This window comes from Mirounga leonina, unplaced genomic scaffold (genome assembly GCF_011800145.1).
Source record: "Mirounga leonina isolate KUSES-001 unplaced genomic scaffold, KU_Mleo_1.0 Mir_173, whole genome shotgun sequence".
Taxonomy (NCBI): domain Eukaryota; kingdom Metazoa; phylum Chordata; class Mammalia; order Carnivora; family Phocidae; genus Mirounga; species Mirounga leonina.
The window spans coordinates 47,285,272-47,312,970 of record NW_023270447.1 but is presented as its reverse complement, the minus strand read 5'-3'; the positions used below and the strand labels follow the sequence as shown (position 1 = coordinate 47,312,970).

Genomic DNA, 27,699 nt, shown 5'->3' with positions numbered 1-27,699 from the left:
TCCCTATCACCTGCAGGATAACTACCAAACTCTTAGCATGGGACAGATACTACTTCACAACCTGACACCTAAACTTTCCTGCTTCATCTCCTTTCATTTCTCTTCTCATATCTTCGTTCCCAGCCTCTCCAAGCAGCTTACCAATCTCTGAATGCACCACATTCTCCTATGCCACTATGCCCTCGCATAAAGTTCCTCTTTCAACTTTCCCTTCCTGGTGAGTCCCACCGGCTCAGCTCACATGTCATCTCTCCCATGAAGTCTCTCCTGATAATGGTCCCTCCTCCCCAGACCTGGCACCTCTTTGTGCTTTATCTCTATACTCCTCCCCACTAGACTATGAGTCCCTTGAGAATAGGGATTGTGTCTTGCTCATCACTGAATCCCCATGCTTAGCATAGGGCCTCAATGAGACCAGGCCCATGGTCATGCCCTTCTCTGGGATGTCAGAAGTCCAAAACCAAATAAATGGGGCCAGCTTCCAGAGTTAGGAAGGAGTAATTTCACTTTCTGGGGCCATCCCATATTCTAACCTTTTCACATCTTCCATGACCTTCTACTTGACCCATATGGAAGACCCATGGAGGCAAGGGTAGGGCAGAGTAAAAGGCATTGTCTTTTTTGGTTAGTTCCACCAATGCACATCCTCTCTAACAATAAAAGGACATGGGGTATAGTTACTTTAGCACGATCCTTATCTCTATCCAGCAGATACTGAGCACTAACTTCTAGACCCCTGAGATACATTAGCTTTATAAACAGAAAGTCCTCTCTGCGATTACCAATGAAGTAGTTGTTTTTAATAAAGCCACATCTGGAACTATTTTTTATGCTTGCCTAATGGTCACACATTATCCTTGCCCATCCCCACCTCCAAGCCTAATGTTTCAGGGAGACCCAATTTATATAAGGAGATGCCCACTTGCATTAGCATAGTGGGGAAGGGACACTGTGTGGTTGGAAGAATGTGCTGACAACTTAGTTATTTTAAGAACATTCATTGTGAAAATCGGGCTTTAGAACACTCATTGAAAATTGGCTGGACTTGAATTTTGTTGAGGTCCTCAATCCATCTGGACTTGTATACCTGGAAATGGATGAGGTATATTTCACTAGAAGAAATTAAGACCTGGAATTATTTTGGAGGAGGGTTTTAGTTCAATTGCTTGCTCAGTCATCACACATTTATTTTATAAACATCTACTAGTGCCAGGCACTGTACTAGGAGTCTGGGGTCCATAGATGGGTAGGATAGGGCTCTAGCCAAGAGTCACAGAGGTTCACAATGATAATACTTTGATAAGTGCTATCATAGAAGTTTTGATAAAATGTTATGAATGCTCAATGGCAATGTTCATTCCACCTGAAGATAAGAGTTAGCGAGGAAGGCTTCATAGAGAAGGTGCTATGTATGCCAAGCCTTGAAGAATGGGTAGGATTCATCCGCTGGACGAGAAGAAAAGGAATTCCAGGTAGATGGATGAGCACAGGCAGAGGCATAGAAGGGTAAAAAGGCATGGGATTCGGATTCACACAATGGTAAATTTCTCATAATGAGTGTGTAGCCATTAAGTTTAGGAATTATTAAGCATTTGAGTCATGGAACTCTGTGAAAACCAAGTAAAAGCTAATGATTTCTTTCCCCAGGGGAGCGTGTATGTGCCCGTGTGTGCACGCACATACACATACATAAATTTTGTAGGCTTTTTCATTGAGTTCATGAACCCTCTGCCCCAGTGGACACAAAGGGTTAAGTTTCTATGTGTGAAATATACATATATAAGACAAATTAGAAGCGAATTAATGGTTTTATGTGCCCCTAGCTTCATCTTTTCCAACTATTAGAGTTACCCAAATAACTCATTGAATGAGAAAATAAAATTAACTTGTGTGTGTCTACAAAATTAGCTGATTTTGTGTCCAAAGGTCATTAATTGCCTCTACCACAGTGATTTTTCTATCCCTTTGGTTAGAAAGGTTAGAATTTCAGGGATATACATTTAGAATGTTAGTCGAAACAAACAAGTGTGGGGATAGGCCCGAGTTTCAGGCTTTTTTTTTTTACTTAACCTTGGAGTCTAAATAAAGCTGGGGAGTGGTGTGGCTTTTCTGTTGTCTGGGCTTAGTCTACCTTTGCAGGTAATTAATTCCCCAGCCTGCTTATTTTTTCTAGTTGGCTCTTGTTTAGCTTCCATAGAGCCCCACCCCAAAGTGCTTTATTGTCCCTCTGCTGACTATTCCTACATATGGTCAAAATCAACTCACCTTCAGGGTTGCTGACATCGGCAAATTCACTGTTTGGCAAACCCTGCTCTGTTCCCAGTAACCCTTTGTTAAAGAAGTGTTATTACGACGGAGTGGATCTGATAGCTAACAAGTCTGTCCAATCTCTTGCACTCCGAGATACACTCCCCTAAAGAGAAACTCTTTGTGCCTTTGGATTTACAGCCACAGGCAGGATATTAGCACTCACAGACCTGTTGGGTACTAGAGCACTGTTAATGAGCAAACAGCCCTGCCTCAATTAGTGGTTTGTGAAAATATTCCTGGATATCAAATTGCTTTTGCTGTTTGATAATCATACTGGCTCTTGGGATGAAAAGCAACCAAGCAAAAATTGTTCCCTTGTTGCATACAGCCTTGTTGATCTTCCAAGTTGTATCTGCAGACAGAATTTAAGTTTGCCATTTCCCCAGAGCTAAGGTTTGATTTACACATGTGATTATTGTGTTGGTGTTCGTGGTTTCTCATATCTCTTCCATGGCATATAGATTACCATCTTTTAAGGCTATTTCTGTAATAATAACTTAAACAAGTTGATTATTTTAGAAACAAATTAAGAAATAAACTGTACAAGAATCCCAAATGGTAAACTGCTATTGTGGTAATTTGTCTAAGTATAGGTGTTTATTTGAGAGAGAGAGAGAGAGAAGAGGGGAGTATTAATGAAAACTAGGAGAATGTTTCATCCAGATTGCAAATTCTGTGTTGACTCTTCCTAAATTCTTTGCTTCTTAATTACCCAGTAACTTCAGATGGCAGTAATGCTAACCCCAGCAACTGAAAAGAAAAGCTTCAGTGTAGAGCTTAGGAAGAAAAAAAGTAGTAAAGGGAAAGGAATTCAAGATCTGTTATTGGTATTTGAATACGTTTATTGTGACAAGAATGCTGTTATAAGTATTCATAAGCAAAGACCATCTTTTTATCTAGGGATTGTTAAAGATTCCAAATTGGAAGGATACATCTTTTGTAAAAATCTGCCACCATTCCTGATTTGAGAATAAGCAACTACTCTTAAATTTCTGCTAACATCGTAAATGGTCACAGCACATGCCACTTGGTATAATCCAGACTTTAAATATTAGTTTGAGTTTTCAGGGCACTGTCTGTCCCTCTCCACCACAGCCTTCCTCCCCTCAGCCTTCTGAAGGGCCACGCTATCCTTTGTATGCAACTCTATATAGATTGTTGGGGGAGGAAAGAGGATTAAGTTGACAAGAGCATCAGCTACAGTTATTCTCAGTCCAGTAAAGAGTAGTTTTGCTTGATAGTAAGAAGCACTGAGAGTGATTTTAGTTGACTCTTCACTCTTTCAACTTCACCTAAATAGGTAATTCATAGATAATGCAGAAAAGAGGTTGTGGGAGGGGTATTTTTCCAATATTTTATTGTATTTTCTTAAATATCCTTTCTGGAATTTTCAGGAACAAAACATAAAAAAATTATATACTTTATTACAAATGGTAAACTCAGAGTGCTCCACATCTCTTATTTACAAACAACACTGGGCAGGACACCCAAACAAACAAACATGAAATAACTTACAAAGGCATGAAGCTGTTTATTGACAGTAATCAGCTTTCATCAAATTAAAAAATATATATATGTACATACACAGTTAAGGAAGGCAGGCCAGAAAGAGTTCATCTGCAGGCTCAGCCTCGCTCTCACAAACCTCCCTCCCGCCTCCCCTCCCCCAACCCCCCCCTTTGTGTTCTTAAGGAGTACTACAGAAGCAATCTACAGTCTCTATTGCAGTTTGTAACCCCTCCCCCTCCCCCCTTTAATACTGAATGAGATCGAATGTTAGGTCCATGCAGTTCTTGGTCAATGTTAAAGAAAAGTCTAACGTTCTGTTCGCGCGGGGACAGCCCGTCCGCAAAGCGGGGCAGCCCGCAGGCAGCCGCTCCCTGGCCCGATGCCAGGGGAGGGCGCGCCAAGTCCTTCCCACTCGTGCACACTGGGGGCGCCGTCAGGACGCCGCCCAGTCCAACTTGGATACCCTTGGCTTTAGTCCTTGGACACTTCTTTTCTCTCTCTCTCTCTCTCTCTCGCAACTTGTCAAGTTCTCAAGTCTGTCTCTCTGTGTGATTTTTTTTTCTCTGCTGCCCCTCAGCCCCCGACAGTCTCTCCTCAAAACGTTTGCAACTGCTGCGTTAGCATGAGTTGGCACCCACTGTTAACGTGGTTCATGACTTTCTGTTTAAGCTGTGCCACCTGTTCCCTGAGCATGTTGGCCGTGGACGCCAGCTCCGAGTTCTGCGCTTTCAAGGTTTTCACTTTTTCCTCCAGCCGGGCGATCCTCTCCAGCTTCCTTTTCCGGCACTTGGAGGCAGCTATGCGGTTCCTCATGCGCTTCCTCTCGGCCTTGATCCTCTCCTGCGACTCCATGTCGATGGGGGACAGGGGCGGCGTTTCCCCGGGCATCTCGGGCACCGTCTGCGGCTCCTCCTTCAAGGCCTGCAGCCGCGGGTGCTGCACGGGGAGCTGCTGGGGCAGGTGGTGCGGCGGCTGCGGGGGCTGCTGCTGCGGCTGCTGGGGCTGCGCGGGAAAGGCCAGGCCGGCCGCGCCGTACGAGGGCGCCCCGCCGCCGCTGCTCAGCGCGCCCGGGTTGAAGTTGCTGAGGTTGGCGTAGACCGGCGGCTCGCTGTGCAGGCTGGCGCTGAAGCCGCCGCCGCCGCTGCCGCCCGCCGCCGAAGCTACGGCCGGAGCCACCATGCCCGCCCCGCTGACCGGCTGCGCCGCCGACGTGACGCTGGGCAGCGTGTTCTGGCTGTGCAGTTCGGCCAGGGCGCGCACGAAACCCTCGGCGAAGCCCTCCTGCTCGTCTGTCACGTTCTTGGGGCACAGGAACTGCGTCGGGGTCGGCGTGGTGGTGATGTGCCCGTTGCTGGACTGGATTATCAGGCGCTCCAGCTCGGGCGAGGCCAGCTTGAGCAGCCCCACGTCGGGCGAGGTGAGGAGGTCCGAGTTCTTGGCCCGCAGGTGCGGCTTCAGGCTGCCCACCGGGTCGGCCAGGTTCAGGGTCATGCTCTGTTTCAGAATCTTGGGGTTACTGTAGCCGTAGGCGCCGCTCTCGGACTGGAGGAACGAGGCGTTGAGGGCATCGTCGTAGAAGGTCGTTTCCATCTTTGCAGTCATAGAACAGTCCGTCACTTCACGTGGGGTTAGTTTGGGCTGCGCGCAGAAGTTTCGGGGCCGCAACAGCGCGCTGGCGAGCGGGGGACACCCGCGCCTCCCGGGGCCCTGGGCAAGGAAAGTTTCTCGAGGGGCGCGCGCACCCGCCGGCTGTCCTCCCCCCTGCGCCCCGCTCACCAGCTCGCTCCCCGGGCGCTCAGGGTTTCAGGTGCCGCCCGCACTCTTACTTGTCAGCTCGCGCGCGCTGCCCGGCTTTGAAAAGTCGCGGTCACTCACGGAGCGCTCTCCGGCGCAGCGGTTCCTGGGAGCCCGCGGACGAACACGCTTCCCGGCGACAGCGGCCCTCCCGGCGGCGGCAGTCAGCGCCGATCCCGCTGTGGCCGGCCGGCGGCGGTTGTCCGCCGCCCCGACTCCGACGACTGTCCCCTCCTCCGCTGCGAGGGGGAGGGGGCGCCGGGCAGCCGCGGCTCGCGCTCGCCCAAGTTCAGCAACCCGTGCGAGAGAAGCTGAGCGCACGTCCCTCCTCGGTCTCCTCTCTCCGCCGCCTTCTTGTCTTCGCCGCCGCCGCCGCCACAGCTTCAGGCGCAGCAAAGCTTTGCAAAAGTTCGCTCCGGGACCCGGGCCACTTGTCCCCTGTCCTCCTGGCCAGGAAAGTTCTTAGCCGCTGCAGCCCCTCTCCGGACTTCCCCGGACGGACTGTCGCCGCTCTCCGCGCTGTCAGCAGCTCCCGGGCAGCGGGGCTCTCCTGCTGGGGGCGGCTGGAGAAGGGGTTCTCCGGACGCTCCCCCAAACACCAGCCCGGGAGCCACAGGCGCTAGCTCTGGGCAGTTGGTGAGAAAATGGAAGAGAAAATAAGATTTGCAGCTCGGACTCCACTGCCGTCTTGCCTGCCTGTGTCTGTCTGTCTCCCTGAATCCGCGCACCTCCACTCCTGCCTCGCTGCTTCAGCCACACTCAGTGCAACTCTGAGCCCTTATGCAGCCCGAGCTCAACACTTATCTGCTACCAGTCAACCCCTAAAAATAGCCCATGATGTCACCCCAAGGCCTTCCCATTGGCTCGCGTCGCTCTCAAGGGGGCGGGCCCGCCCGTCGCCATGGAGACCCCACCCTAGAAGATTCTTCTCTGGACCCGCGGAGGCTCACGGGATGAGGTAATGCTCCGCTGCCCTCCTACAGTTGGGCCCTTCTTTCTCCTCCTCTCCCCCTCCCCCTCCCGCGCGATTCGCGCCGGGCTCTTTCCCCTCCCCTCCCCGGCGCGTCTTTCCCGGCCCGCCCGGTGCATTGTGGGCTGACGTCTTGGGGTTTGACTGTCTAGTGACGGTGGCTACCGCGAGTCGGGCGAACGCGGGCTCTCGGAGCCTCTGACCCAGGCGGGCTTAGGTCCAGGGCTCGGGCGGGAATGCAGGGGATGCAGGCACCCGGAGGGCTCGGAAACCGGGCCAGGTGGCTGGGGCCGAGAGCGCGGGGTGGGTGGTATTTCCCCACTTGGGGTGCTCGATGTCATCCACGGGCACTTCGCTGCCCTGCGGGGCTGGAGGCAGATCGCCCGGGTCTGTGCCCCCCCGCACTTCCGGGGGGCGGGAGCACCGCCCTTAAGGTGGCTCTGTTAAGTGCCCTGTGGGGGCGAGTGAAAGTGGGCTTAAGTTTAGGGGCGGTCTCGCGAGAGCGGGACCCCCACGTTGAGGACGCTGCGAAGTTTGTCTCCTGGTCAAGTTCACGAGCGATCGTCCGCGCTGCTGTCTGGCTGCGCCTAAAAGCCAAGTGATTTGCATTGCTTGAAACTGGGTGCTTAGCTAAGTCGGCGTTGCACCCCCACTGCACCCTCCAGACCATGGGAAAAAGCGTGCGAGTGTTCACAGTTTTGCCTCGACGGGGAAGTTTTTCTATAGGGGATAGAATTGGGCAACTGAGCTTCTAGTTGTGAATGAGCGTTTAGGGAATCCGAAACTTGGGGAACCCCGGTGATCGTGTGCTACCCGCCCCTGCACAACATGCAACCGCACTTCACACACACACACACACACACACACACACACCCCCAACACACACACCCCACACACCTCCCGTCCTGATTTGTTTACAGGAAAACAAGTCCGAGAGCGTCGGATACTCAGAAAAAAGTCATGCAGCGAGTCAGGGGTAGGACCGGGATTTAAAAGGTGGGCCCATATCCCGGGTAGCCTCTAGGAAGCGCTAGACACATGTAAGTGATTCCTTTTCTGCGGTTGTTATTTTATCCTCCCCCTACCCCGCACCCCTTAGGGACAAAAGTTATGGCGGAAAGAATACCGAAGTCGGGAATCGTGGGTTCTCTCGTGGCCCGCGCTGTCACGGTATGAAGTGAACAAATCACTGAACTTCTTTGAGTTCCTTCAGGTCTGCAAGTGGGGCCGGTGAGACCCTCCTCACTGGGTGGGCCGAGTTCGTGTAGCATCGTCGCCTCCAGGGCCAGGGGCTGGTCGCTTAACAGCCCCCTTCTCTACCTTCCCTCGGAGTTTCCCAGAGCCTCGATGGAATGACAGGATATGAGTGTGACTTGGCAGGACCAGGTGTCCTTACCCCTGTGAAGAGCAGTGAGGGGAGGAAGGTGAGGGAGGAAAGGTCAGAAGTCAGCACTTTCCCGGGCCTCCTGTTGAGGACTGGGGTTTGAAAGTCGGAACTGCAGCAATTTGTGTTCTTAGATTCTAATTCTGGCTTTTCAGCTTCTGAACTTAGGGGAATTCAGCCTTGGGTTTATAGCCCAGAGCTTTAAGGTATTTGTGGCTTTGAGAGTTCAGATTCAGTGGCCCAACGGGAGCTGGTGTCAGAAATCTTGACAACTTTTCTTCACCCCACGCACTCACCTCTCTTTCCCTCCAGTAGCAGAGGAAAATTGAGTGGCTCCTGTGAGCCAGGCACTGAGCTGCGGTGGGGGGGACACAGTGATGACAAGATCCAGTTACTTTCCTCGAGGAGGGAACATTCTCTATTCTGTTGCCCTGAATCATTTTCTTTTGTAATCAGTGAGCTGATGTTCTTAATAATTTTTTATGTTAATGGTAATAAAAATAAATTTCATGTATTAAATACCTACCACCAGCCAGGCATTCATCTGAGCCATTTAAATATGCTGTTTCTCCCCACAACCATCTCGAGCTGCGTGTATTATTATTTGGATTTAATATATGAGGAACTAGGCTCAGAGAGGTTAAGAATCTTGCTCAGGTCACACAGACAGCTGGAAATTGACCTCAGGTCTTTGTTACGTTCCCTTGTATCTGCTCTGCTCTGGAAGACTTTATCTTGTAAACTATTAGATGTCTGTAGGGAAATGGCACTTGGATAGTGGGGTAGAACAAATTACCATGCCTGATCTTCTGGAACTCCTTTCAGAACCTTCTTTCAGAGCTCCTGTATTTAGAAACTTCAAGACTTAGGACTTGGTGTGTTTCTAAGGGTTCTGTGTGTTTCTCTCTGCCTTATGTGGTTTAGTAGGCTTATTTTCTTCTTATGTTGAGAAATAGCATATTTTATCCAAAAAATAGCAGATCTGTTCATGTTAACATCCCTGCTTGGAAGCTTTCATGGTTTCCACTTATGACCAGGAGAGAGTTCGGAAACCTTTGCCCGAGAGAACCTTTCATACTCCACTCCTGCTCTCCTGCCTCCTCTCTCACTTCCAGGATCAGTCAGGAAAGGCTGGGCTATGCTGCTCTAACAAACAAGCTGGACATCTCAGTGGCTTACCCCAGGGAAGTTTATTTCCTGCTCATGCTACAATGCCCCCGCTCAGGGTCTGCAGGGGAGTTTTGCTCACTGTGGACACTTGAGGACTTGGGCTGAAGAAGGCTTCGTCTTGACACGTGCTTCTAATTACTATCTTGGCTGGAGGAGAGAAGGCAGCAAATCATTCACTGGCTCTCCAAGCATCCACCTGGAAGTGACACACTGCACTTCTGCTCAGGTATCATTGGCCAAAGCAAGTCATGTGACAACACCTAATTTTAAATCTCTGTAATCCTGCCGAGTATCTTGAAGGGAGAGAGCCAGGACTATTTGGAGAACAACACTAATGACTCTAGCAGTCTCCTTTCTGTTCACCAAATGTTTGGCTTACTATCTTCCCACAGGCAGAATTTCCTCATTCTTTCCTCAGGGGGGACAATCCTAAAGATTCATCTAGTCACAGTGTGTCAAGCTCACTTTCCAGGTTCTGGGAGATTCGTAGTAGACCCTGTATCAGCTCCAGATGTGCCTTTTTTTCTAAATGTGAGATGTCTCTCCTGTGCACCCTCAAGATGTAAAGTGGGACAGAGACAGGCTAGCTGTAGTGGGCACACCGTTTAGAAAGTGAAGGAATGGGAAGCCACAGTAGATGCCAGTCCACTGAGCAGACAGGTTGAGGACCACCCCCCACCATTCAAAACCCCGACTGGACCCTGATTCTACCCCCTTTGTGCAGCTGCCCTATCCATTGCTTTCCATGACCTCTGGCTTTGCTCTCTGAGAAAGTCTTCCTTTTCTATATTTGAAGAGGGCATGAGGAAATATGTTTTAAAATAAGCTTTTATAAAAATTGGGGGAGGTGCAGGGTGATATTAAGTCTTGAATATGGTCTCCTTTAATCCCAGGCTGATGTGCTTTTGGCTGGACAACTCTCACAAAAATGTCGGCTTCTTATCTGTTTGATTCCAGGCGTTCCATGAGCTCATAGCCACAGCCAACTCTTTCCCAGACATACTTCCATGTTCTGCTGTATTTCTTTGCTTTCTTGTTCTCTTGCCTGCTGGTATCGCTCTCTCTCTCATTCATTGTCCCTCCCTTCTCCTCTCTCTCCTGACTTGGTTTTCTGGGCTGTGGTGGGAGAGTGATACTTCTCCTCCCTTTTCCAAAGCCATTCTGTCCAATTGCAAGCATATGCTGGGTAATATCTTAATCTATCCAGAAGTTATAACAATAGGTTTGAGGCCATACCCTTGACTTGATACATACTTCAAGGTTGATTTTAATTGGCTTTTTTTTTTTTTTTTTGCTGAAAACCTGTCATAATTTTATATTTTACTGGTTGAGACTGAGAAACAGTAGCCTCTTCTAACCCTACAAATCTCTGAATTTATAGATTGTCCCTACTTTAATTTCTGCTTACAAACTGGGCAAATCTTCTCTGAGCTCATCTCTTTTTTGTAATAAGTTTCCAAATGTATCTAACAGCCATCAACACAGGCTACTAACATTTTCTTTTACAATCTCTTGCCTTTTAGTTCATTGGGTTCCTGATACGCCTTCTGCATTATCACAGGTGATATATTCACCAAATAAATCACCATCTTTTTATCTTCTATAAGTGTTCTTAGTTATCGCCTTCTAAACGAATGTTTACTTTTATTTGTTGTTGTTATATTACTGTGTATCTAGGTTCTTTTTTTTTTTTTAAAGATTTTATTTATTTATTTGACAGAGAGAGACACAGAGAGAGCAGGAACACAAGCAGGGGGAGTGGGAGAGGGAGAAATAGGCCTCCTGTGGAGCAGGGAGCCCGATGTGGGGCTCGATCCCAGGACCCCGGGATCATGACCTGAGCTGAAGGCAGACGCTCAATGACTGAGCCACCCAGAATTAGGTCCTAATTTTTGTATCAGTCAGGATGGGCTAGGTTTGCCACCATGTTGAACAATTCTAAAATCTCAGTGGCTTGGAGTGCCTGGGTGGCTCAGTCAGTTAAGCCTCCAACCCTTGATTTCACCTCAAGTCATGATCTCAGGGTTGTGAGATCAAGACCCTGTGAGATTGAGCCCTGTGTTGAGCCCGGTGTGAAGCCCCATGTGGAGTCTCATGTTGAGCCCCATGTTGGGCTCCACGGTCAACAGGGAGTCTGCTTCTCTCCCTCTCTCTCTCTCTCTCTCCCTCTACCCTTCCCCCTCCCCCGATTGTGTGCACGCTCACTCTCTTTCTCTCTCAAATAAATAAATAAAATCTTTAAAATCTCAGTGGTGGGCGCCTGGGTGGCTCAGTTGGTTAAGTGACTGCCTTCGGCTCAGGTCATGATCCCGGAGTCCTGGGATCAAGTCCCACATCCGGCTCCCAGCTCAGCAGGGAGCCTGCTTCTCCCCTCTGACCCTATCCCCTCTCATGCTGTTTCTCTCTCTCTCTCTCTCTCTCAAATAAATAAAATCTTTAAAAATAAAATCTCAGTGGCTTAAAAAAAAAAACTTTATTTCTTGCTCATACTACATGTTCAAGGTCAGAGGAGCTCTGCTCAATGTACTCATTCAGAGACTGAGTCTGAAGAAGGCTTCCTCTTGATAAATGCTTCCATAATCATCCCAATACCTCAACAGGGGAAAGAAAGCATGATGAATTCACATTGGCAATGAAGGTCCCTCCCAGAAATGACACACATTACTTGCATATCCATTCTATTGGTCAAAAACAAGTCACATGATCCTGTTTTACTTAAAGGGTGCAAGAAAATGCAATCCTACTATGTGTCTGGAAGTCAAGAGCTGGAAATGTGCACCTATGTATAGCCTAGGTTACATTATGGTAGCAATCCAAAAATCTTACTGGATGACAACCAAAGAATTATTTTTCATTCATACTGCATGCCCATTATGGGTTGGCTGTGTCTCTGTTTCATACAATATCATCATTTCTCTAGGAACCTTTCTGAAACATTGCTGATTGTCATGGCAAAGAGAAAAGAGCATGGTACTTAAAGCTTCGGCTGAGAGCAATTTGCATTGTCAAGCCTGACATCAGTGGGTCTGGGCAGCAATTGTTTGCGAAGAGTAATTCAGTCTACCATACCCTGAACTACACAGGGTCTCAGCTACCCTAAACATTTTTAATTCTTCTAACGTTTTTCTGTCTTTCCATTTCATTTTATCCTTAATCTAAATGCCACCTGGCAAACTCTGACTTCCCCCTCAAGACCCTGCTAGAATAATTTCTCCCCCTGAAACTTTCTGTTACCCCCTCTCCCGCCCTACACTCAGATAGTTATTATTTTCTTTGGCTCTCACCATACTGGGTAAACACCTGAAGCAGAGAATGTTTATCATGTAGATGTCTTCTTACATCCCTGACTCCAAATCTAGGAACTGTGTCTAATTCTTTTCTAAAAATATTTTTATTATTATTATTTTTCTAATTCATTTTTATAGCTCTGATGCTTAATGCAGTGCCTGGCACATGGGAGGTTAGAAAGTGTTCAATAAATGCTTGTTGATGAATTTTTTAAAAATAGCCTTTTCTATAGTGGAATTAAGGGGGTATTTTAATAGTCAAATAGTAATAGCACTTTGTTTTAATATGTAAAAATTGGGACATATCAAACTTCCCTGCTGAAACCTCCTTAAGTGCATCCTATTGGATTTGGGATAAAACCCAAATTCTTTACCTTGCCTATAAGATCTCACATTATCTGGGCTATATTACCTCTCCAACTATTTTGTAGCCATACTGGGTGTGACTATATCAGTCAGGAGAGCCTGGGTTATACTACAGTAAAAAAAAAACAAACAAAAATCTTGGTGACTTAAGACAAAAAAAATTATTTCTTATTCCTGCTCCATATCCATCAAGGGTTGGCAGGGACTCTGATCACATTGCCTTCTCTGGGACCCAGCCTAATGTAGCATCTACTTTCAGGAACATTACAGATCTCGTGGTAGACAGAAAGCAAACTTTGAAGGGTCTTGGCCAGGTAGTTAAGTACATTTGCCGGAGAATGTACCATGTCACTTCTCACAATCCATTGGTTAAAACTAGTCTCATGCCCACTCTCCCATCAGCCCTACCCCCTGCACTCCCAGCCACAAGGAGACCAGGAAGTGCAATCCTATTTGCCTGGAAGGCAGAGAGCTACACATATTTGGTGACCAGCCCTAATGGCTGTCACACTGGACTTCTTTAGTACCTCAAGCAAGATAAACTATTTCTTGCCTAAGAACCTTTATAATAGCCCTCCCACTTCTTCCCTCTTCTTTGGTCAATTTCTGTTTCCTTTGGATGTTGGCTTTAATAACACTTGAAGAGGCTTTCTTTCATACTGCACCCTTCCCCCATTTAAATTAGATTCCCCTCTTATACTTTCTCATAAATCTGTTTTTTCTTTATAGCAGTTGGGAACTCAGGAATGTAATAACACTCCTTCCTTTCCCTCTTGAGCTCAGAACCAGCTGCAAGTTAGACACAGGAGTCAGATGAATGGAGATCACAGTGTTATTCTGATAAAGGAGAGATTGCAGCGCATGGCAGACACAATGGGTTTCCCAATGCTTTACCTGGAATTAAACTTACCTATTGGTCCCTGGCAAAGGTGGGCACTTGCAAGCCACTTCCAAATAGACAGTGAGTGTGTACATCCTGTGGACAAATTGATTCTGAAAAGACAGAGCAATGGCTGGGGTGGGCATGCTGGGTCTTTCTTCTGACTTCAGCAATCAGATAACCCAAACCTTTCTCATGGGAAGGAGGTAAGGGATGGAGAAAATGGACAAGAAATTACTCTAGCAAATATCGCCTCATGGAAAGCTGAAGCCAGGGACCTAGAGATTTCTTTGTAACAAGAGAATTTACCTAAATTTGTTATTCCATATTTTTTTGTGTAAGTCTCATTTTAAGATCCGTTTTGCCCACCAGAGGCAGGATACGCATCCTTTAGTCTTCACTGTATCCACAGTATTTAGTATGGTGCTTGGCACAGAGAGGCTCATTAAGTCTCTGTTATATGTCAGAGCCCCTATGGAAGTCCTTCTTTTGAATCAGCTTTCCACAAAATTTGTTCTTATGTGCTTGAGATTGGTTTCCAATTTTGGAATGTTTCATTCTCTCCCTCACCCTCCACCTGTTTTTTCTTTTCTTTTTTTTTTTTTTCCCAGATTGTCAGCTTGGATATATGCATTCACATCACAATTGGAGTAAAGAGGCAGAAATGAAGAAAGCTGAAATACAAGTGAGTGAACTGAGTCATTGTAGAGTATGCACAGACTAGGTTTTGATCAAGGAGGAATGTGTAATGGTTGTGCACACCATCATCCTTCTGGTGATTTCTTCTCAGCATTCAGAACTTCCACAAAACTTCCGGGATCATAAAGTGGAAGGTCATCTTCAAGTCCTGCCCCTTTCCCAGTGCAGGAATCCATTTGGCAGCATCTTCACTTACTTATATACTTTTAGTGATACTCGGGGCTGGGCAGTGCTAATTCTGCTGAATGCTGTGATTAGACCTCATTGGGAGCATTGTGGGCATGAAACAGTGGAACGCAATTTTGGCCAATCGGATCTCAGAGAGGGTCAGTCAAATGGTGAGAAGCCCAAAACTATGTCCCATGGAGAAGAGTTGAAGGAATGGGGCATATTTATTTACCCAGGGGGAAGAATAAGTGAAGTCTTCAAGTAGTTGTGCAAATGTCACATGGGAGAGTTGACCTAGTCTGTAGGTTTGTAGGTCAGAATGAGGGTAATGTTTAGAGGTTAGAGAGGAAAACTGCAATATTTAAGGAAGAAATTTATGAAGTCACAGTTACTTATCAATGGGATAGTTGCCTTAAAAGTGGAATTGAAGGCCATCCATTCAATACATATTTGTTGTCTACCCTGTGCCAGACACTATGCTGGCTTAGTTTATGATAAATTCCCAGTGAGCTCATAGTAGCTTGTAGTAATCATCACTTTATTTTCAAAGTTGATAAAAATCATCTTTAAATATTCTCCTTTAGAATTTGGCCAGGGGTTGGTGACCAACATTAGTGGTTTATCAATTCTGGAATTGACCCTTTATTACTCTCAAAATTTGAAAATCTGAAATGATGTTTTCTTATGTCCAGTGTTAGTTAGATGGACATTCTTGTGTGAAGACAAGAGTTTTTGGTATTCATAAACAAGTTACCTGCACTTGGGATCACTTAAGATAACTGTACTCTGATGTATGACAAATATTTGTGGCAGGAAAACTGCAAAGTGTTCACCAACTCCTTTTCCTGCTGTGCACACAGCTACACTACATTTCCTGGCCTCCTTTGTAATTAGGTGTGGCCATGTGGCTGAGTTTTAGCCAATGCAGAGAGGGTGAAGGTAATGTATGCTAGGTACAGGCCTGGCTCCTAAAACTGTCTCTCTCCATCTCCTGGTCAAGTGTAAGGGACATAGAGAAGGACAGAGCCACAGACAGACGGAGCCTGGGTGTCTGAATGACCACATGGAAAATTGCCCACTGACCAGGAGTATTTGCATTAGAGTTGACCTGAATGGGGAATCAACTGTATTGTGTTGAACCACAGAGATTTGAGAGTATATATGTTAAAGTTGCTAGTGTCTTCTTATTCCAACTGGTGCTGCAGGATTTGCTCAGTGAGAGAATAAACAGGGAACTGAAGTTAGGGATTTTGTTCTGCCCTTTCCTGTTTGAAGAGAATTAGTGGAGGAAGCAGAAGTAAAGGACATAGCACTTAATTACATACTGATGCTTCCTGTTGGTAATATTTTCTTCCTGTAGAATTTATAAACTTCTTGAGATGTGTGACCATTTCCTTCATCTTCTTCTATATTTAATCTTTCACTGGATATTTATTGAGAAATGCCAGGTAGCTTGGGGATTTCAGAAGAAATATAGGTAGCACATTTTGTTAGCTGTGTTGTTCATTTATTCAACAAGTTTTGAGCGTTTACCATGGGCTGATCACTGCTAAACGTTGGTAAACAAAAGCTACAGTACCTGCCCTCAAGTTGGGGCATAGCAAGGGAAGTAGACAATATGGGGGCAAGACTAGTCGAGTATGATGATGCTATGAGAAAGGGGGGCAGGATGTTCTGGATTCACATAGAAGAGACATCTGACAAAGGTAGTGGCTAGAGAATTGTCCTCTAAGGAGGTGATGAATAAATTGAAACCTAAAGATTGAGGAAGAGTAGCTAGAAGAGGAGTCAGTGGAGAGAGAAAGAGCATTGTAGGACGAGGGAATGCATGAACAAAGGTCTGACTATGGGGCATGACAATGGGACATGTTTGGAGGGACCAAAAGGTAAACTGGAAAGTAAGAATGGAGAGGATGAGCACGAGAGGAGGAACTTGTAATAAATGTATGCACACAATAAATGCATACAGAAGGCCTTGTACTCTATGTGTATACATTTACCTAAAAGGAAATATGGCTGATTAACCAACAAGATATCAACAATTGTGATATTTGGGTAATTTTCATTTTCCTCTTTCTGTTGCTCTTTTTGTTTTAAAACTTTCTATGATAAACATGTCTTATCTGTGTAATAAAAAAATTTAAATATAAATGTTTTCTCTTATTAGTTGTAATTGCACCTGCTGTCCCTCACTGGATCCTCACGGTAGTTCTCTGAGCAGATGGAAGTCCAGAGCTGATACCCAGGGAAGCTGAAATTAGCTTTCCTAAGGTCCCGTTCAGTCTACTTTCTTTCCTTTGCACCTGCCTTCCCTGCAGTTTTCTAGGTGGTGATGATGGCTTTTCTTGGAACTGCTCACATGAGTGCTGTGTTGCATGTTTGTGTGTACGTAGTTTGCAACCTGGTGAAAATGGGTCAACGTTCTTATGATCCTGACCTACCTAAGAGCCTTCCCACATACAGAGGATGTCCTCAACCTACTGGACTACATCATTAGACTTGTTTTTTTCTGTGATACCATTATGTTCTTTGCCTAGTGATTTGGCAGTAGGGGAGAAAGCTATTGATAATTTTTAAAAATGAAGTTAGGGAGGAGATCGTTTCCCATTATTCTGTCAACCCACATCTTGATTGATGGGCATGTTGATGCTTGGCCAAACCAGTGGATGATGAATATTTACAATGAACTTCCAAACACTTGAAAGTCTTAAAATACTGTATTAACATTCTCTAAATTATGTTGTGGTAACAAATCACCTCCCAAATCTCAGAGTCTTCGAACAAATGAATTTATTTCATGTGCATGTTACGTCTCCATCATGATTTTAGGCCTTAGCTCTCTCTGAAACTCAGGCTGAAGTGGCAGCCCCCTGTCTGAAATATTGCTGCTGTGTGTCACGGGACGAGAGAGAGGTAACACCATGAGGTAGCTCTTAAAGTTTTGCTCACCTGTCGCTTCCACTCACCTCTGATTGGCCAGAGTGTGTCTGGCCAGGACTTGACAGGGAGGAACAGCAAATATTTTGACAGCTCTCTGAATGTCAGTCTCTTGATCTACAAAATGGAAATAGGTAAAATATATTATGATATATTTGAACCCTGGAATATCATGTAGCAAATTTAAAAAGTGAGTTAAAAAGATGAGTTGACCTAAAGACAAACCCATGATACCACGTTACACGAAGAAAGCAAGTTGCAGAGCAATGTGTATAATATGGTCTCATTTTTGCATACATTAAAAAACCCTTATACCTGAGATATTTGTTTGCATGAGAATATAATAAGAACAGCTAATGTTTAATGAGTGGCTACATTATATGCCCATCACTGTGCTAAGTGCTTTTTACATGCGTTTGCTCATTTAATCTTTGGAGAGTCCAGAGAAAGGAGTAGAAAGTTACCTATCAAATGGTGATTGTCAGCTACTTTCACTGGGGGTGGGATAAAGAGATGGTACTTTTTAAAAGCATATGATTTCTGTAAATTTTTCCTGGTCACAATAGGTGGATTAATCAGCTTTTGTCATGAAACAAACCACCACAAAATCGGAGTGCTATCTAAGGTTAAGTACTGTTTTTCCTGCTTATGGGTCTGCAGGTTAGCTGAGGTGGCTTACACTTCTTAAGGTCCTGGTAGGTGGTCTCTTCTCTCCACCACACGGGGCTCCCTGGCAGTTTTCAGAGTAGTGATGCTGGTTTCTCCTGGAACTGCTGACTCGAGTGCCATATTGCATGTGTTCATGGGCACCCTGAAGAGATAGGGTTGAGAGTCCAGTGCAGGTCTGCTTGATGTGTCTCATTCTGGAACTCATCCTAGAGAGGCAGGATCTACCAGGGATCTGTTCTTCTCATGGCAGAGTTTGGGGCAAATGGAAACGTGGGAAGCTTTTTAAGACTGAGGCTTGGAACTGGTATACTGTCATTTTTGCCCACTTTCTATAGTTGAAGCAAGCCACATGTCTATAGTTGAAGCAAGCCACATTTCTATAGTTGAAGCAAGCCACAAGTCCAATATCAGTGAAGCTTGGAGGTCATGGAGGATATGGAAGGAGATAGTGAATATTTGCTGTATAGTCATCTACTATAATCCACATTCACTGCTTTGTTAGTTATAAAAATAGCAATAAAGTGAGGAAAAGAGAATACTTAGCCAGCATAGTTTAAATTGTGTTCAATATATTATAAAGTTGCATTAAGCATTTCTTAAAAATACAAACTCCATATTTACAATTATAATGAGCTTAGTGATAGCCACATGGGCATTTAATTAATCAGAGTCCTCATTGCCTGGAAGGGCAGGTAGGCGTTTACACCAGCTTGGCTTATGTGGCTTGTGATGTGACATTCTAAGCATAATTCAGAGACTTTAATGGCCCTCTATATGCATCCCTGCTAATTGTCTGGCCATCTGTAGCACAAGGAGCTTAAATCATGAAATCAGAGATTCTTAGAGCAGGAAGGGCTCTGGTGCCCATGGTAGGCAGGCGCCTTCTAACTTACATGGACAGCTGCTTTTGCCAATTATAGTTATTCTTGATTGGGTGTGTCTCACATTGCTGGAAAGTGGTTATGGAAATCAAAATTCCTTCATTCAGCCAGTGGGGACAGTGGACCTCCCAGCTGTCACTTACCTGAGTGACACATTAAATTAGTAGCTAAGATAGGATTGAAACCCAGGTGTCTAGAGTGAGCCCAGGGCTTTTCACTTTTCTCTCTGCATAACACAAACATCAAGTGTATGGATCATTTGGGAATAGTCACTAGGCCCTGAAACTTCCATTACTCTCTTTAAAATATATATTGTCTTCTTTCTCTACTGCTTCCTCTGTCTTGCGAGAACCCAAGCACTTCTTAGACCTACTACGTCTGAGTCCTGGGACAAAAACACCAATTGTCACAGACGCTGAAATAAAGAGTGCCATGTTAAATTCCTGAAGACACTGGCCAGGGAATCATGCCTATTTTAATTTCCTTTCTATTCGAGCTAATTTAGACGATATCTGCTGATCTAGCTCATGGGAATCAACTGCATAAAGAAAATGTTTTATTAAGGGCTTTGTAAGGATTAGGAGTTGTGTTCCTCAAGTTTCAGTGATTTACGCACTGCTTTCTCCATTTTGCTATGTTCACTTACAGATCTAAAATTAATTTTCTTGGTATTTTTCTTTAAAGAGATTTACTTTCTTAAAACTTAAAGCTGTTTTTTATAGGAGATGATGTCTTACAATTTTATGTTGATAACAAATATTACTTGCCAGAAACGTTTAGACCACTGTAAAAATAAATACACAGTCATTCAAATAAATAGATTTGTCCTTGTACCACCGAAAGTATTCTCTTATTCTATAGGAGGTAGGCATTCTCCACTGATACAGTGGAAAAGTATGGGCTTTGGAATCAGGAAGACTTGGGTTCAAATCTCAATGCATTCCCTTCCCAGTAGTATGATCTTGGGCAGTTTCCTTAAACTGTTGAACATCAGTTTCTTGTCTATAAAATGGAATGACAACAGCTATCTCACAGCGTGTGTGTGTGTGTGTGTGTTCAAAAAGCATCAAATGTCATTCTTGGCTCATAGTAGAAGTTCAAAAAATTTAGCTACCTTCTTTCCCTCATTTTCTCCCCCAAATGGCATTCATGGACCCTATTGTTGGATAAAGGAATGATCTGTGGGCAGAATTAATTGTTCCCTGAATATCTTACTGATCAATTGCTTACCATATCACTAGGAAATGTGCTAAATGTTGTGGGTACAGTGAAAATTGGGTAAATGGACTTGAAGACTTGGATTCAAGTACTGTTTCATCGCCTTTGGATGCGTCACTAAACATCTCTGAGCCTCAGTTCCTTCATCTGAAAATGAGGGTGGTAATTGCCACTTCCCCCTACTTCATAGAACTTGGGTAAGGAATGCCATAGGAGCAGGTAGAAAATGCTACAGGCATTTCTGCTACAACGTGACATGGAAGTTCCTGCAAAGCTTGGTGTTCTGCAGAGTTGTACGTTAAAAAATAATAGGCCTTTTTGCAAAAATAAGGTTGAGGCAGACCACTGAAAACCTGTGCAGTTTTGTAACCACAATGCTAAGATAAAACTCTCAGTATCCTAAAAAGACCTGTTAAATTTTGACAGAATAAATAAATAAATACACACACACACACACACACACTATAGCAAATATAGGATTCAACCTTAAAACTGGCAAAGATTGCTTGATGGAAGGCATAAGGGAGAGAGGAGGCTGCCCAGTTATGGTGGTGAGGGCAGGTGCTTGAAGATGGGGGCACACCATGCAATAAACCCTTTTAAGAAAGGCAACGTGGGCAAATAGCTCAGCAGGAGGACGGAGGGTGAAAGGGCACTATGCCCAGTCCCCCTAGTTCTGTATGCCTCTGAGGCAATCACATTCCCCTGTGCAGGACAGTCTCTGTTCCCCTGCTGTTCCTCAGTGGAAAAAAATGCTAACATCCTGGGAAAAATCAGTGTGAAAGAAGGCAGTTCTCATTCCTCTAGTGATCAGTCTTAGCTTGTCTTCAAGTCTCATGTGTCACAGTATCATGTTGTAGAGCAAGGCGGCTGCATATGCTGATGTAGAGGCCGAGGGGTGCAGTTCTCGACCAAGAGCCCCCCCAGTCCCGGGCTTCATGAGCTGCCCAAGCAGAGACTCCCAGAGGCAGAATACATTCAGAGACTTCCCTCCCTTCCCTGTCTGATTGGTCCACACCGCCCTCCTCTCCTTGGTTGCAGGGCTCTTCTTCCTCACTAGCCTGTGACTCCTGGAGAGAGGGCTCTGTCATATTCCCTGATGTGCTCTGAGGGCCCGCATAAGGGCCCTGGAGCAGAATGGTTGCATTAGAGCTGAACCCCCTTTCCTAGGCAGCGAAGGGCCCTGGGCTTTCCTAAGAGCATCGGAACTAGTGGACCCCCTTGAGATGCGGATGCAGGCACTCTTCCAGGACAGGGACACTGTCTCATTCAACTCTATCTCCAGTGGGTCCCAGCCCTACTTTACCTATGCAAGGGCATGAAGGGGCTAGGGGCATATCTTCCTCCTCAGTGCTCCTCCTTCCCTCCTTCCCTCCCTCCCTCCCCGCTCCCTGCTGACTTTTCATTCTTTTGACAAATACTGATTGAGGATCTATCCCATACCACACATTATACAAGGTCCTGGGAATGAAGTGGTGGGCAAAAAAGACAGGGAATCTGCCCTCATGGTGCTTCTATATCACCTAGAGGTTAAGCACTTAACCTCTGGAGCCAGAGTGTCTGGCTCTGATGTCTGGCTCTGTCCTTGACACACTATATGCACTTGGTCAAACTCCTCTCTCTGAATCTGTCTCCTCATCTGTAAAATAAGGTTCACAATAGAATCTATTTCAGAGGGTTGTTATGGATGTTAAATGAATGATGAGTACCTAACCCGGGAAGTGCCCAGTAAATGTCAACTGTGATCACTGGTATTATAGTTGCTATATATAGGTAATAAATAAATTAATATGAAATCACAGTAAGCAGCAAGTGTTAGGAGTGAAAAAAGCCAGGTGGGGATTGCCTGAGATCTGGAACTATGTTTTCCCTGCGGTGTAGCTAGCAGGATATTGAATATTACCTGATGGGGGAGTTGGGAGACAGTTGAGCTACTGACCTAGAAGATCTCCAAACACTTCTGGCTTTAAGGAAATAAAATGGAGGATCTTCTTAAAGGGGATGATCTGAAAGGGCCTCTCTAAAGAGGGGCTACAACACAAAGGATATAAATGCTGAGCTTGGGAGAGGAGAGTGGTTTGGGAAGGGCATTCGGGGCAGAGGAAAAGGCAGGGAAGAGCCATCACCAGTGATCAGCTGTTGAGGACTGTTTCTACGGGCTCTGCACTAGGTCAATTCTGTTAAAAGATCTTCCGTTTTCCACTGGTCAGTTAAAGTGTCTACTGTATGGGGGGCTCTCAGTTGTGGCTTTTAAGTGCTGGAGATTGGACACTGGAGAGTGGGGGGAGAGGGTCAGAGCAAGAGGGAGAGAAAGAGAACCTCAGGCAGACTCCCTGCTGAGCGGGGAGCCCGACACAGGACTCGATCCCACGACCCTGAGATCATGATCTGAGCTGAAACCAAAGAGTCGGTTGCATAACTGACCGAGCCACACAGGCGGCCCTGGTATCGTCCATATTTTGAAGATTCTAGAACTCCACGTCTTTTCGGGCTATTACTGTGGCTCACTCTATGCTGCCATGTCTGTGGGGAAGTGGTTTCATTTCCCAGGCTACCGTTGAGCAAAATAAAGAAAGGAAATACAATGAACATGCATTTCTAGGTACCACATTCCAAATTCACCCCCAGCGCTCGCTTCGGTAGCACATATACTAAAATTGGAACAATACAGAGGAGATTAGCTTGGCCCCTGCACAAGGATGACATGCAAATTTGTGAAGCGTTCCATATACTAAAAAAACAAACAAATAAATTGACTCCCAGTCCCAAAGTTTCAAACCGTACGTGTTACTAGCCACATACAGTTTGGGTAACCTTGGTCATGTCATCTCATTTGCCTATTCATTCACGAATTCTCATTCAGCAGATACCGATTGAGCAAGAAGTATATGCTAGCATGACAGGCTAGATGGGTCACTTGGGGCCTCAGCTTCTCCACCAATAGCGTGAAGGCCTGGGCCAGATCACTGGTTCTCCACTGTAGTGCTGACTCCCAACCTCCATTTTATTAAACAAATTAGAGTGGATTCAAAAAGTTATCCCTTTAATAGCTTCAGCTTACACCCAGGGATACTGAAAAGCTTTCTCTGGTGGGAGAGAAAACTGGATTGACAGCTAGCAGCTGGAAATGTTTATTATTATTACCCCATGAATTGTTTTCTCTGCCTAGACTGTTAGGCTATGTGAGTCTCACCTGTCCAAGATGCCACGGAAAGGGTTGAGAACTGCTGAACTGGGTGTTCTCTGAGGCCCAACTGCCAGATTGCCGCGGTGCTTTTGTTTTACGTAAGTGGTGGTATTGCCGATAATATTAGTGGTAATTATTTATAACATTATCTTAAATGATCAGATCAAGGGGTACTTTCTCTCCCTTTTTATTCTAGGTATCAATATGCTTTACATTCCAAACTCCAATAGTTTCCCTAAAGCTGGTCAGATCAGTGCTGCCTGCTCTGACTTTAGCCAGAGAAGAATGGGGCTGCTCCTGCGCTAGGTATCAGCAATGTTTATGTCCACCCTTTTGCCAGTTCAACACCAGCCCGGTTTGGGGTTTTCCAGGACGATGAGATGATGATGGTAGAGGTAATTATAACCCTGTGAAAATACTATTAGCCCCATATTCTGGATAAGGAGATGAAGACTCAGGGGACACAGCTTGCCTTCAGACACACGGCTAGGAATTAGCAAAGACAGGATTGACTTCTGGTTCCATCTGACTCCAAGCCTGTCTCTTTCCACTAAACCGTACTACACCACTCCCCGAGTGGACGTTCAAGGTCAGGAGCCCCAGGGGACCAGCAGGTCTGTCAAGTTCTGCAGGACCAAGCTGTTTATCGTTGCAGAGGACACTCATCACTGCACTAATTACATTAATTGCTGCCCACTCTGGGGCTAGGTGGGTGGCTTAACACTACCTAGCAACATGGTAATGATGCCTGGGCCTGCCTTTCTGCGTGAAAACATCTGACAGCCTTTTTTTTCCCCCCTCTTTTAAACTCCTTCCCATGGTGGCCAGAGATAGTAATTATAGGTTCTACTGGTTGGAAGTTAGTGACTCTGTGCCTTGTAGGGAAAAGGTGAAGACTCTGAACTTTGCCCTCCATCAACATCAGCTGTGTGCTTGACACTTTATTTAAGGGATCTTTATAATCCTCGTGATAGCGCAGAAGGAGGTATTATATTATCCTTGTTTTGTTTATAGGGGAACCCAGTCACCTCTTTGGGATCACATAGCCAGGAAGGGCTGGAAACCGGCTTAGAACTCAGGGCTGTCGGAGGACAAAGTGAGTTTCCACTCATTTCCCTAGACCACAGTACCTCTCAACAGGAGTCTTTTTCCTCCTGATGCTCCAAACTGAATTACCAGAGTAGTTGAGTCTGCATTTCCGGAGAAGAAGCAGGGCACTGGGAATCGGTGTTTTTAGGAGCCCTCTATTGCCGAGGGATGAATATTTGACATTTCAACTGTCCTACTACTACCCCTTCCTTGAGCTTCTCAAGGAAATGGTAACAGAATGTTCCAGTTGACTTTTTAAGAAGTAATCTGAAGACCGCCTACTTCCTGGGAATAGACAAGATGGCTTTGGCAGTCCATCATGATTGGGCAAATGACTTAACTTCCCCAGAGACCCAGATAACAGAGGTTAATTTAGGAAGTAATTGACTTTGGAATGTTGTGTATGCATGCACTTTATGGGTGTGTCCATATCCATATGTGTATGTATACATGTCAATAAATGTGTGTATGTGCCCTTGTGTGTGCGTGTGTGTTCTTCAAGAAGTCTTAGAGAACTGGTCGGCATAGATGACTTGGTTCTCTTCTTACCCACCACCTATCTGTAAATGAAGTTTAAAAATATATTTTACTAAAGGTCGAAACAATGGCGTTACGTAATGACACAGAGTCGTGGTTAAGATACGAGGAGGTAGACCAGCACTGAATCTTGGCTCTGCCGCCTACCAGCTATTGTGACTTGGGCAAGTCACTTAACCTCTCTGGGCATCCGTTTTCTCATTTCTAAAAAATAGAGACAATAACAGTTCTGACCTCATGGGGCTGTTGTAAGTCAGGGAAGTTTTTGAGGGCAGGGACTATGTCGATAATCTTCTCTGCACCCAGCCAGAATGAGGCTTGGAACGAACAGGCTTTGGACTTAGACAATCTCTCGACTCTGATTCCAGCATTCCCATATTGGCTGTGTGACCTTAGAGAAATTACTTAACTTCTCTGGGCCTCAGATTCCTCATGTGAATAGAGGCTCATGATTCCTACCTCAAACGATCGTTATATGATGAGGTGGGACATATGAAGATCTAGTACAGAGGCTGGCACCTGGGAGGTATCCATTTCCCTTTTGCCGGTCCCAGAGTCTGACATGCAGTAATTAACGACGGAGTTCTTGTTTCTATGTAAAACAGTCTTTTCTCTCACACTTCATTTGTATTTTCTCCTTTCCACCCTTTTTCTTTCTTCCCCTCACCTTCCTTTCCCTTCCTTTTCTTCGTCCTTTTCAGTCTGCTCCAATCTACTGTGACTCAACGCCTCCATCCAGGACTCTCCATCCCCCGGAATCTGACAGCAGCCTTCTCCCTGGCCTCCTTGCCTCCAGCCTGCCCTCTGTTGTTTATCCTTCCAGAACCTGCACCAGACCTCCCCCCACCCCCAGTGGCTTCTCATCACACCCAGAGCAGTCCAAGGTCCTCACTGTGGCCAGCAGACCCTGTGTGGACAGTGTCCTGGCAAATTCTCAGACTGGCTTCCTCCTGCCCTATCTCAGCTCCCTCTGCTCCAGCCTCGAAGGTCTCCTGGACATTATTGGAACTTTTCAAGCACATTCTACCTTCAGATCATTTATACTTGCAGTTCCCTCCCCCTCCAAGTATCCACAGACTTCACTCTCACCTCCTCAGGCCTCTGCTCTCCTGTCACCTTATCAGGAAGGCCCTCCTGGATGACCTGCATAACATGGCACCCCCAGTCTCTCCCAGTCCCCCATTTGATTTTCCTTCTCACTTCTCAGTGAAATAGTATATATTTATGTATTTACTTTTTATTGTCTCTCTCCTCCCCCCCCCAGTAGAATGTAAGCTTTATAGGAATAGATTGTGTTCCCCCCTTTTCCTATTTATTTTTATAGAGTGATAGCTGACATACAATGTTATATTAGTATCAGGTGTAGAACCTAGCGAATCCACAGTTACATATATTATGAAATGTTCACCAGGATAAGTGTAGTTGCCATCTGTCACCGTACAATGTTATTACCATATGATTGCTTTCTGCCGACATACGGTTGGCGCTCTGTAAATAGTTGCCGAGCGCATGAAAGCGTGTGACCTCTCTCCGAAGTGCCAGGGACGAGCCCGCGTCGATGCTGCAGGTGACTGCAGGCCTGGGTGGCTCACTGACCAGCATGTATGTTACCCAGAGCAAGGCGATGAGCAGCGAGGAGGCGGATTAGGGGCCCACCCCCTTCACACACGCGCCCCCGGGACCAGTGCTCTTGTGTCTGTGGCAGTGACGTGCCCGCTCTCACGCTTGTGCTTCCTGCCGTCGTTGTGGGGTTGCCTGGAATTCCCATGGCGGCTTTACAGTATGATTAATTTTTTTTTAAGATTTTATTTATTTATTTGAGACAGAGAGAATGAGAGACAGAGAGCATGAGAGGGAGGAGGGTCAGAGGGAGAAGCAGACTTCCTGCCGAGCAGGGAGCCCGATGAGGGACTCGATCCCGGGACTCCAGGATCATGACCTGAGCCGAAGGCAGTCGCTCAACCAACTGAGCCACCCAGGCGACCCCATAGCTCTATTTCTTTTTTTTTTTTTTTCAAGATTTTATTTATTTATTTGAGAGAGAGAGAGAGAGAGCATGAGAGGGGGAGGGTCAGAGGGAGAAGCAGACTCCCCGCCGAGCAGGGAGCCCGATGCGGGACTCGATCCCGGGACTCCAGGATCATGACCTGAGCTGAAGGCAGTCGCTTAACCAACTGAGCCACCCAGGCGCCCAGTATGATTAATTTTGCACATACAGATGCATACCGATCATAGATAAGGATCACTCAAGGTTTATATGTGGCACCAGCACAACACATGGAAAGTTAGAAGTATGATACCTAACTGTTCCCAGCCTATGAAAGCAAAAACACAAAGTCTGCTAGCTGAACCCCTCTCCTCCACTGGTCTCTCCCCCGCTCTTCCTTCTCCCTGTCCTGACTCTGTTCCTGTCACAAAGCCTGGTAGCTCAGCCAAGTGAAGGACAGCCCTGGGAGCCCAGGGCTCCAGACCCAACACCCACAGTGGGAGCACTGTGAGATCTCAAGCCGGCGGCCCCACCCCCCTGAGCCTCAGTTCCCTCTTCTCGAAGGTGGGCCTTGAGAACATACTCAAGAAGACGTCTTGAGCAGAAGTTGACCGAATGGGACACCAGTGTGGCATGGCTGGCGGGCAGTGAGCACCC

General features: G+C 46.0%; 1 protein-coding gene, 1 long non-coding RNA gene and 1 other non-coding gene across 4 annotated transcripts in view; 1 reads left to right on the top strand and 2 right to left on the bottom strand.

Annotated features, from left to right (window-relative positions):
* The window catches only part of LOC118019357, a 40,898-nt gene extending 34,491 nt beyond the window's left edge, over positions 1–6,407 (bottom strand). Inside the window, exon 1 of one of the 2 annotated variants that reach the window (XR_004681665.1) lies at positions 5,596–6,407. This is a non-coding gene — a long non-coding RNA (uncharacterized LOC118019357). The remainder of the gene's footprint in view (positions 1–5,595) is intronic. The other variant, XR_004681666.1, reaches the window with a different exon arrangement.
* JUN (Jun proto-oncogene, AP-1 transcription factor subunit) lies at positions 3,715–5,602 on the bottom strand. The gene has a single exon (XM_035018451.1). The coding sequence runs from the start codon at positions 5,419–5,421 to the stop codon at positions 4,414–4,416; it is 1,008 nt and encodes a 335-aa protein (XP_034874342.1). The 5' UTR covers positions 5,422–5,602; the 3' UTR covers positions 3,715–4,413.
* Positions 6,408–22,869: 16,462 nt separating the features above from the next.
* On the top strand, positions 22,870–22,976 carry LOC118020414. Its single transcript, XR_004681857.1, has one exon. It is a non-coding gene; the product is annotated as a U6 spliceosomal RNA (small nuclear RNA).
* The last annotated feature ends 4,723 nt before the right edge of the window (positions 22,977–27,699 follow it).

Excerpts from the sequence above, each read along its gene's own strand:
- JUN (XM_035018451.1), bottom strand. The coding sequence starts at position 5,421 with ATGACTGCAAAGATGGAAACGACCTTCTACGACGATGCCCTCAACGCC.